This window comes from Chaetura pelagica, unplaced genomic scaffold, assembly GCF_000747805.2.
Source record: "Chaetura pelagica isolate M959 unplaced genomic scaffold, ChaPel_1.0 scaffold117, whole genome shotgun sequence".
Lineage (NCBI taxonomy): Eukaryota > Metazoa > Chordata > Aves > Apodiformes > Apodidae > Chaetura > Chaetura pelagica.
This window is the reverse complement of record NW_009954185.1, coordinates 6,476,483-6,488,370: the sequence shown is the minus strand read 5'-3', so window position 1 is coordinate 6,488,370 and position 11,888 is coordinate 6,476,483. Positions and strand designations below refer to the sequence as shown.

Sequence of the window (11,888 nt, the reverse complement as noted above, 5' to 3'; positions counted from 1 at the left end):
TGCTGAACAGTCCTGCTTACCTTCACATGAAATTCCATCTATGTCACTAAGCTGAAAGCCCCGGCGGCAGTAGCACTGGTAGGAGCCATAGACATTGGCACACTCTTGACTACAGGGGCTGCTTTCACACTCATTTAAATCTGAAATGCAAAAATGATACGCCTGAATCCCAAATTTCTTGCTATATTACAGGACTAAGGCAAAAGTCTGGAAGAGAGTCTTTTTAAGTAAAAAAGGGTGGTATGCATGTCACTGAATAAGCTGGAAATACAGGCTTTGGGTATATTACTTTAACAGGGTTTGGCTGTACAGGTTAATCCACACTGTGCTGTTATTTCCAACTGCCTTTTAAGGTGTGTGACTTGGAGGGAGTCTTTAGGAACACACTAGTATTTTTTAATCCAGATATCAGCAAGGCAGGTTTTGAAGGTTTTAAATCTGATCTAGCTGAATTACCCTTCAAAATATAATAAATGCAGACCCATACACCTCTGCATGATCCAGCCAAAGAGAAATATTTTGGAGCTGTGGGCCACAGTCACCTTGATTAATCATAGCAGCATTCATAAAATCAAAGCAACCACACTGCATTGACTTCTCATGCCAGTCCAGTGCAGTCTTACAAGCTACTCAAACAGAAATAGCTAAACAGCAATGAGCTGTATCTCACCCTGTAAGACCAAAGCCTATGACAGCCATACCTTCGCACGACCTGCCATCAGCTGAAAGTTTGAATCCCATGGTACACGTGCAGTAATAGGAGCCAGGAGTATTCTCACACTTGTGAGCACAAAGGCGGCCTGGGTAACGTCTGCATTCATTGATATCTGCAACGATAAATAAATCCAGAGGTTTATGGATTGGCTGGCTTCACTGCAGTAGTAGTCTGGAAAAGAAGGTGGCCACAAAAGTTTTATTTTTATTTTCTAGATCTAAATTTCATACTAGAGAGAGGAGGACTTGCTCAAAATGCTAATTTAGAAGCAGCCCAGCGAATAATTGAATTAGATCTATAAAGAAGAAAGTTGCTTTGATCTTCCAAAAGAATGTTTTGCTGTAGGTACGTATAAAATATCACAGAAAACAATTACACACACTCTCATAATATTACCTTTTAACAGGATAACAGATAACATGTTGACAATACCAATACAGTTCCCTTTGAAGTATCAGCAGCTCTTTAATATGGTATTAGATTTATACAAATAATACAGTAGTCAATTTTACATTCAGATGAAAGAGGTAATGCAGAGAGCAGTAATATTCTTTACACAGGATCATTTTTTAAAATGCCAGGGCTGCATGTATTTCAGTTTGTAGGTGCAACTTACCAATACAAGTTCTGCTGATGACATCAAAAGAATAGCCAGATTTGCACTCACAACGGTAATTGCCTGGGGCATTTATACAAACATGCCCTTCTCCACAAGGTTGATTAGAGGCTGAGCACTCATCCACATCTAAAAAATAAGAGAGAAGTGATTGAAAGCACACCTTTGAGCATGCAAGTCAAGAGAAGAGCAACATGTTAACACATTTCTGTGTCCCCTAGTAGTTACAAGGTGTTTTGAAACAGAAAGCAAGATTTTCTCAAACTCTCAGCTTCCACAAGATCAGAGTCACAAATCCAAACTATTTTTACTGAAACAGGTTCTCTCTCAGGTCTCCTGTTAATGTTGATGAACTTGGGAGAGAAAGAAATCAGGAAATTAGCTAATATTTGCAGGAAATAAGGTGCAAAATTATTTTATTGTAAATAAATATTTATGGATCAGATCCCAATATTTATGGATCAGATCTTCAGCTGGTGTAGGATGCCAGAGACCCACAGTCAGCAGTGCTTTGGTAAGCCATCTACAATAATTGAAAATATATGCAAAAGCCACCTTAGTTAAAAGCTAGCCAAAGGCATATATGCCTTTCAACATTACTTGAATGGCTTCTGTGGGACTTGAGGTAAGCATTATGTTTTACCTCCGTGCTGGAGAGATTTGAGACTGCTCAGCATTGTTCCAATACACTAATATAGTCTTAGATAATGCCATTTAGGGGGTCAGGGGGGTGATTTTAATTTTTCCTATTCTCAGAAAATAGGGGTTTATGAGTTATATAAAGGACAGAGAGTGGAAGTGGATTCTTGTCATTCTTCACTTGTTGGGACTGCCATGAGGGAAAGAACAGGATCAAGAATAGACTGTGGGAATGAGAAAAACTTGGGCAATGTGCAAGAAACTGGTAAACATAAATCATAGGTGTGACTGATTTTCTTTAAACTGTTTTGTCTTCAAAACTGTTACTTACCTACACATCTTGTTCCATCTTCATTGAGATGGTAGCCTCGGCCACAGTTGGGTGAGATTCGCTGGCAGGTAAATGAACCATCAGTGTTAATACATATCTGCCCAGCTGGGCATGGCATGTTGGTGCTCAGGCATTCGTTGATATCTACAAGAACACAATAAGTCAGTGTAACTATCTGCTGGCTGAAAATGTTTAAGGCAAGATGCTTTCCTTATGTAATCCTTCAGATGAAACTGGATATAAAAACTGCATTCGTTTAAAAGGCTTTGAGAGTCTCCTAAACCTATGAAGAGATGATCATCAATTCAGTTCACCAGCTCAACCAGTTATACTGCAGCCTGGGGCTGTGGCTCACAGACTGGCAGCACACAGAGGCAGTAGTTGACTCCACTTTTACAGAGAGATAAACTACTGCTCACAGGTATTCACCATGAATACCTTACCTTGTCTTATGGTAACCTGTCCACGTAAACATGCAAGAATGTGAATTATGTATTAGCAACATTATGCAGCCCTCTACGATCCATCAAACATATGTAAGTTTTTTTACAAACTGGACACATCACTTTTTGACAAAGATATCCTTTGCCCAGTAGGAACCCAATTTAAAGTAAAATCTCAGCTAATGTGATGAGACTAAGCTGTATAAGAGTATGATCTGGTGCAGCGTAGCTAGCCAAGAAGGTAAGAAACTGACTTTTACACAAGGTTAGCACATGCTATTAGTTTTGGGGAAAGAAGTTTCAGAGTCAGGAATCAGCAGCTACAGGAGGTACTGAGGCAGCCTTTGCTACATGGAAATGTTAACGTAACTGACACCTGACTGTAGGAGCAGCACTGCTTGTGAGTGCATGGGATTGCATCCCAAAACCTTCAGCGAAGTCCAGCTTCATGTCAATACATCTCTGCCTAAAACTTTCCCAACTGTTTCACTGGGAAGAGCTACTGCTTTCCTATTGGGATGATGTGGTATTAAGCACAGCATCCAGCTTGCAAAATGCTGGCTACCTGAAGATGGGGGAGGGGATGTAGCATAATGTGAAACATTGTAGGTAGGCCTATCCCCGCTCAACAGAGTGTAAAATTTTCAACTTAAAAAGACACTGGAAAGACAGGAAAGCTTTCACACTTCTTCTCCTCAGCACCGCACAGGGCAGCATTTGTTTCACAGTGTGTAAAATCAGCCAGTGAAATTATTTTGGTAAACACTTTGAGCAAATGCACTTTTGGGGACTTATTTAACTGTTACTGCTCCAAATTGATGTGGCTTTTCTATTGTCAGTGCAGGCAACCTCACTGCTAACTGTGAGGACCTGGTGCCAGCTACGGCAGATACATGCGAAGAAAGGGTTTGTTGTGAATAAGCACTGGCCCCCTTCATTTTAAAGGCTGCAATTTTGTTTTCAGTCTCAGTGTTTCCAGTGTCAGATTTCGGCACTACAGGGTATGATATGGTCAGGAGAATGAGGGGCTGACAATGAACCAGACTTGGCAGCTGCTGCTGCTCAGCCAGTTCCACAAGCCCAAGACACGCCACGCCGCTGGGGGAATTCGGAGTTAAGTTGAGACTTGAAAACACTACTCAAGGGAATAACTGATAGATTTGTAGGTCACATTAGGCAATTCCACTTAGAGTGTGCTGGAAACCAGTAATTCTAACATATTCATATAAAGGTTATAATTCTGGGTTTTTTTGAGTCTTGGAAACAAGGCATTAGCCTGACAGATTGTAATCAGTCTTTAAAATAAAACTCCTCTTCAAGTGTATTATAACTGGTCCGTCATTTTCATACACAGTGAGACTCTTGTTAGGCTATAACTAATGGGGGACAGGTCTGGAAAGACCTACATACCTGTAAAACCATGCATACTAGTATCAACAAAGTGTGTCACAGAGGATGTCAAAAATTATAGCTTTATACTACACTTCAGCTTAAACCTTTTAGCTACAGGGAGATAAAAAATATCACAAATTTTGTTTCAGATTAAGTCCCCAAAGACTTAAGGAAAATGTTCAAATGCACCTAAGTGCCTTAGGTAACCAAACCTCATTAAAAATAGATACAGTACTTAAGTCTTATTTAAATGGTTTTCGTCTATAAATCCTACCCATGGGATCAAGCCTACCTGAGCAGAAAAAACACATAGCAGAGCAATGCACACATGCATGAAGAACAACGTGAGAAGCTCAGAGCTCACCCAGTGAAACTACTGCTTATCTCACAGACAACACTTAGGCACTCACTGAGGTAAAAACACGTCTTACCAATACAGTTGCCTAGCGCATCTTGGATAAACCCACTCATGCACTGTAGCTTGGGTCGGCAACGGAAAGATCCTGGAGTATTCTGACAGATAAAATCGGGGGGGCAGTTATGAGTACCAGTCTCACATTCGTCAATATCTAGTACATCACCAAAAAAAAAAAAAAATTGTTAGCAGGAATTGGACAGGAGCTTTTCATCACATTTAAAACGTAAAACACAGTGGAAAACGACCGACAAATTAATCCACCCTCAGCGTACCTTTCATGCACTTCAACACTGTCACCCTGGATCAATCTGACTTACTGCTTCAAACAGAATCTCAGTAAAAATAGGTACAATAGGTTAAGAAGGTTTGATTACCTCATTATTAACATTTTATATACAGGGGGGTGGGTGTCTGTTTCTTATGCTTTACAAGTTTTATTCTCAACTAAATGATTCAAAATTATTATAGAGCACCTGAAGCATCATCTTCAGCAGTGTTCACTTGATTCATATTCAGTGTGCATATACATGGGCTCAGATTGAAGTCAGTAAGATTTAATTATATTTCTGAGTGTAATTTTAATTTTAGTCTTAGATCCAATGCAGATACTGATAATTTCTTTCTTAAGTGAATTAACTAGCCTTGATTCTCTTCCACATTAAGGCTTGCAATATCCTTGCATTATTGTGTTTTAAAATGCATATAAATATTATTTCTGCTTACTTTAATATTTCACTCCAGTTCAGAATAGACAATAAATATTTGTTACTAAATTATGGTTCAGATAGAGCATACAAGGGCTTATGAGGCTAATGAACCTTCATTCATAAATGTAACCCTGTCCACATAAAAGCAACTAAAATTCAGTGTTTGCTACCTTGCAGCGGGAGGCAATCTCCTAAAGTTATTAAAATACAGAAGCTCTCTAGCAATAGGATGCCTCAGCTTTCTCATTTATGCAGTGGACACAAATGCAGCAGCAATTGATTATCCCTACAGCTTTGTGAGACCAAAATAATGACTGTGCAGCCCATTTTAAATTTAGGATAGGTTAATACTGAAATGGGTTCAACGGGGTCTGTCTACATGTTGCACAACTGTCATTTTACTTGGCATTTAAAAATCATACATCAAGATTATTAATTTTCTATTTTAATCACTATTAGCATAATATACTACTAATAATTATTAGCATTATTAACATTTATCCAGATAAGAAATTTCTAACATTCATGGCATGCATAATTTAGTGTCCATACTCGTTTACCACCAGAAAAAAACTGTTAGTACTTGCTGGTAAGCTATTTGTTGGCCTAAATCTGATGTCATTCAAAGCAGAAGTAGTTTTACTTCAAAGGGCTCAAAGTTAGACCATGATACTTTGAAAAACATTGTCTGTATGTTCTGCTGGTTTTGCACTGGAGTTTATAAACCAGCTTTCTTGTTCAATCTCTTATTCATCACTGTTCAGTTCCTGCAATAAAATCTTGCTCAGATTTCTGGTTAATTTACTCAGTGGAGTGAAATTAGTCTGTTTATAAACAACTCTAAGCTCTGGGAGAACAGACTTTCTCATAGTGGAAACCAATCCCACATCAAATGGAGTTTGCTGCTAATGTGTATCTCTGCGAAGGCAGCATGTTAGGTGAAGTTATGGATGCACATATAGCATACTTTGGGCTAGATGCAACTTGAAATCAGCAATTTCTTCAGTAAAAATACTATTACCACTGCGTTCAAACACAGCTAGTCAAGAACAAATATTTTAACCCTTTTCCATTTTTAAATCCTTAAGAATGTTTTGATTAAGAAATGAATCCTTTTGTAACAAATTTGTAAAAATTTTGTAAAAATTTCATGAGGATAAAAGCTTCCTTTTTTAAAAAGATGCATCTACCTTAGCATTTTCAAACTGACTCATCTGGCTCTCCACTTGCCACACTTTGTTTTTCACACTCCAAAATGTGAAAACTTGATTCTGTCAAGTGAAACTAAACCATTAGATACGGTCCAGGAGCAGGAGTCAGGCACTTGACTCACTAATAAGCAACCAATTCACAGGACCTGACCAGAGCTAGACAGAAATAAACACCAGAAAAATGTGTACAGTGTGAGTGCTGGGCCTTCAAAATCAACTATTTCAATCCCCAGACCAGCTCCTGTGGTGCAACACAAATTGCCAGCGTAAAATAAATGTTACGTGTCCTGTAAATCTTTGTAATAACCCAGAGACAGCCTGATCTGTTACCTGCAAGGTGACAGGTGGAAAACTACTGCTGCAGAAGAACTAGTACTGTCTGTGTGTGCCTCTGTAACTACAGCTCACATATGTATTTATCAAGAGTAAAAGAGCATGACATGGTGATGAGGTTTTTGGTTTGCCTGTTTGTTTTTTACTGAAGACTGGAAGACTGCAGTTTCTCTGCACAGGACATACCTTTGCAACGACTGTCATCTGTGAGCTCATAACCAGTGCCACAGCTCGTGTCCCGCTGACAGCGAAAGGATCCCAACGTGTTGACACAGGTTTGTCCAATCCCACAGCTGTGTGTCCCAGTGATACACTCATTAATATCTGGAATACGAAAAATTATTTTTTAAAACCCCAAACAAACAATTAGTAAATAAGAAACATGAAGTCACTGGAAGAGATGAGGTGAAAGGCTAGCTGCGTGCACGCCTCCAGCCAGTCATTACTTTGAGCATCAAGAGACAAAGAATGGTGTGGATTTGGCCTCACAGTCACACCCCCATAACGTGGCTACTCATCTCTGTTGTCAGAATCTGAGCCTATAAAGACATCTTGAGCCCGTTGGTAACAGGATTTATCACTACTGATACACTGTACTTAAGAGGACAAAGTTGTACTGAGTGAGAGCCAAGGGCCAATATCATCTAACTGAGTGCAGCAGCAGCAGATTATAGTGACTATATGAATGAGGCAAACTTTCAGAAATCCTTCTCTTGCTCTGCCTCTCAACAACGTATGGCTTAGGGTGTCCCTGAGGCACAAGTTGCAACTTTCTACTTTGTAGCTACTGATAGACACTTCTTTTGTGATTTTTTTTTTTTCATTTTCTCTTGGAATTCATAAGAAAATTTGGCATCCACATGTATCATACGTAGAAGTTCTTCATTCTTGTATTTCACACTAGGTTAGTGTTAATCTGACCAATCATCAGTATTTTATATTCTGAAATGTGTACTGAGCTACTTACCGAGACTTCCCTGTTGAGTAACACTTTTTTTTCATCCTAGAATAGCTAAGCAGAGCAGGCCAGATGAGCTGTGCCCTGGAAGTGCTTGCTCCTCTCAGTTAGCAGTAAAAGGAGCCTTGGCTGGCTAGCTCCTTGCACAAGTCTGAAGTCAACCATGATAAGCTCTGTCCCAACCCATTTAATTTAATTTCCCTTTTGCTCTTCTTCTGGGAGGAATGTAACAGTTCTTCTCCCTTGACTATTCCCATGCCACTAGCAATACCCAAAACTTCCAACCTTTCTGTCAGTTGTGTCCCTATCAAGCTGAACAATCCTACTCCATTTCATCTGCCTTATCAATTACTACCTACTATTATAAAAGATAATAGGCATTTTATTTTGGCTTTATTCACAACATAAATCCAAGATCTGCCTCTTTTCCACTCTAAATCCTCCATCTCTTTTACTGATTCTTTGTTAACTCCATCTTCCCACAACTCTCATTCCAACACTTTGTTTCAATCAACTTTTTATGATCTTGCCTCTTTCCCCAGCCAGCATAAGCATATTCTGATCCCTTCAGCCTAGATCTTTTTTTATCTACTGTAGCTCTTTTAAAACAAGTATGTTGATAATTTATTTCTTTTACCTTCACAGTTGACACCATCTGATTGAAGCTGATACCCAACAAAGCAGGAGCAGACGTAACTGGATCCTGTGTCTCTGCACTGCTGAGAGCAGGGACCTCCACCTGATTGGATGTTTTAAGGAGTGTTATATAATTAAGAGGCTCTTCACAGGAACTGACACAAGCCATTAATTTACAGGATGCTTGCTGATTTGTTTAGAAAAGCAGACAGCTGAACATACAGATATATAAAAGAAGGAAAGGGCTGAAAGAAGTGTTCGTAATCACTGGATTCTTTTAGCTCAAAGAATAAATATAAGAAGGAAGTAGATGAAGGAGTCTCTCTGAGCCCATCATTGTTAGAAGTTGAAGGCAAAATTATTATGAGCTCAGACACCTGCCCAGATTTTGGCTGGGAAGTTAAAACTTTGTATGGTGACTACTGTAAAATAAGGTAGACGAGATGCATCACCATAAGTTAATACAACATTTCCACTATTAGCTGCATTAGGCTTTATTTTTAGCCCATTGCTATTAGACCCAGACTCCTGAATTAGCTATAGCATGTGCTCTTTTCCTACTCAGCAGCCAACAAACATGAAAGGGTTAAGAGCATATTGTGGGTGACAAAGGCTTCAGGGAACCTAAAGGAACCAGACCTTACTACTGGGGTACTAAGGACCTAGTGAGGCGTGTGCAGGAGTCACAAAGGATGTGAAAGAGAGCTGGGGTTATTCTGGCAGACAGAAAGAGAGAATACCAAATTTACACAAAATATGGCTCATCATTAAGATAACTTACTTTTTCTGATCTTGTTAAAAACAAATTAATATTAAAACCATTTAATATTATCACAATAGAGAAAAGGTTATATACTTCTAATTGTTTGTTGTAGGAGAATTGATATTGTTAGTACAAACAGAACTTCTCATTTTTTCCCCAATGGCTGGATAGGCATTAAACAAAGGTTTGAGATAAGCACAATCAATGTGGGCAAATGCAACCACTACTATTTAAAACTTTTGAGTGAGAGTAAATCATTTTGTTAAGTGCAACAATTTCTAATGAGGAAAGGGTCTTTAATACACTGGAGAAAATTAACTCTGTACACAGCACTGGCAAAGACAATCACACTAGAAAGAACCATAGTCTTGTGGCTGGAATGGACAGTTAGTGCTTTCTGAACATCTGCTAATACTGTGAGCTCCTGTCAGCCACAGTAAAACCCATTATGGAGGTCTTGGAAGAGCAGAATTCATTTCCTCATATACCATGAAGGTGCTCCAAAACAAACTGCTGGAAGTTCCACTGCCTTGGAAATTTAAGTTTCCCTTGGTGAAGCTGGAAAATCACAAGTATTTTGGCATGCTAAGTTTATCACAAAATATACAGTAGATGGAAACTCTTATTTGCAATTAGTCACACCAATCCACCTCTTGCAGGCAGCTAATTAATTGACAAATGCAACAGCTGATTACATAAAAAAATAAAGCTAGGAAAATATGTAACACATTTTTCTATGTCATCTCTTGTAATTAGCAGCTGGAGACAAGGAGGAAAGCCAGTGTTGGCTTTGAGAAGCTAATGACCTGGTAGACATTTCCATCCTCCCTAGAGTTTAACAGCGATACAATATGCAGCACAGTAAATCATCTCTCAGCTGGAATATAAGTCTATTAAATTGATTTTATCCTAAATACATTACTTAATTCTGAAATGCTTGCAGAAAATAAATCACTGCTATTTTAAGTTTATAGACATGTAAATCACATGTGACAAGTAATAAATCAGAATACTTAGCAGAACAATATCCCACTAACACATTCTTCCCAGGAGGCAGAACAGCCTGACAAATGAGGACAATAGCCTCTCTTTTTCAGGTGGTACATCTCAAAAGGAAACAAACTGCATTTCATATTCAGTCACCCTCATCATCCCAAGAGGAGAATAAAAGAATGCACATATTTAATATAAGTTCACTACATTATAAAGAATTCTGAGTACTCCATGGGGCACAATTCTGGAAGTTAAAAAAAACACCAACAATTAAATGTATAGTCTAAGCTTCAGCTGGGTAAGATAAACTCCACTATGGCAGACAACGCCTCTCTTGTATTTGAGAACTATTGAGGCATCACAGAATGGCCTACCATTTCTTAGAAAGGATCTTCATTTCTGTTATTTTTACCCACAACTAGCCTAGGCAAAAGGTTTTGGCTAATCTCTAGATCTAAATTTGCTGCACTTTTATTGGAGGCAATCTCAAAAGAGCTGGCTAACAGGACTAGTCACCTGACTTACCTCTGCAGCCATCATGCAGATAAGGATCTTCTTGGTCTAGTTCTTCCTTTGAAATTTCAACTAAAAAGAGGAGAGATAGGCATTAGGGGAGAAAGCACTTTTCTTCTCACAATAAAAAGCTGCTTGCTTGGGACAGGACTCAGACCAGGGTTTTGGATAAACCAGGATAAAATTAAAAAGCATTATTTACATATTTTACAGCTATTTCGTACTTATATTTGACATTCAAATGCACGTGGCCTTGGGGCATTTTCCATCTGACTGATTCAATATAAAAGTCATGCTGTGATCATAGATTACATATGGGCTGAGTTTCTCAAATGCAGGTTCTTAACATTAGGCTTTTAACCAGAGCTTAACCTCATTTTCATAAGACATGTTGTTGAGGCATGCTTGGCTTACACTGACTTTATAGTAGCTTGGGGTACTCTGAGTTTTAATGAAAATCAGATTAACCTCAGTTATGTATTTAGACTTCATTCCAAAAAGAACTCCACACCCAACTTTTGGGCACCTACTTATGGCATTCTTTCAAATGTACTTCATATACATTATCTTGGATAATTTTCATCAGCAGTACTTCTGCTACCTGCGTGCATCCTGAGTGTTCTTTCTCTCCACACAAAGGGCATAAAAGGGCTGAATACATCCACTGCCTGAAACCACTGCTTGCCCAAAGGACAGCTGATAGACTTCCCCCAATCCCACCACTTTGAACACTGGAGCTGGTAGGCTGGTAGTGACATGTGTAAAAACACCATCTCAAAATATTCTGAATAGGAAGCTTATTCTGAATCATTTCAGTAATTGTCCACAAGCCCATTCAACCAGTGGTCACTTACAAGCACGTGTGAAATCAAGAATTTGTGCAGTGACACAAGGCTGGGTTGGAACACTGAGTCTCAAGCCATACGGGTACATTTTGGTCACACAGAAGCTAATGAAATCGGTTTTCCCAAGTATGGTTTGATACTGTAGAGATCTCCGGGGTCACAGTACCCGAGACTACCCTTCATGTGACTAAGGAAGTGTCACAGGGAGCCAGCTTGTCATACCCCCTGCAGCAGAACAGAGGGACAACTGCCTGGCTGTGGGACAGCTCTGTGCAGATGGCACATCGTGCTGCACCGCTCCCCCCGCACCGCTGCTCCCCCCGCACCGCTCCACCCGCACCGCTCCCCCCCGCACTTTTCCCCCTGCACTCCTCC

General features: G+C 39.4%; 1 protein-coding gene across 3 annotated transcripts in view; it reads right to left on the bottom strand.

The window, feature by feature from the left end:
* FBLN1 (fibulin 1) overlaps positions 1 to 11,888 on the bottom strand; it is a 64,526-nt gene that overhangs the window by 35,324 nt on the left and 17,314 nt on the right. For 2 of the 3 annotated variants that reach the window (XM_010002967.1, XM_010002968.1), the window contains exons 4-11: positions 10,681 to 10,740; positions 8,401 to 8,502; positions 6,992 to 7,129; positions 4,568 to 4,705; positions 2,302 to 2,445; positions 1,332 to 1,460; positions 702 to 827; positions 21 to 140 (exon numbers count right to left, since the gene is read on the bottom strand). In XM_010002967.1, the coding sequence (XP_010001269.1) occupies positions 21 to 140; positions 702 to 827; positions 1,332 to 1,460; positions 2,302 to 2,445; positions 4,568 to 4,705; positions 6,992 to 7,129; positions 8,401 to 8,502; positions 10,681 to 10,740 (957 nt within the window). The remainder of the gene's footprint in view (positions 1 to 20; positions 141 to 701; positions 828 to 1,331; positions 1,461 to 2,301; positions 2,446 to 4,567; positions 4,706 to 6,991; positions 7,130 to 8,400; positions 8,503 to 10,680; positions 10,741 to 11,888) is intronic. The other variant, XM_010002966.1, reaches the window with a different exon arrangement.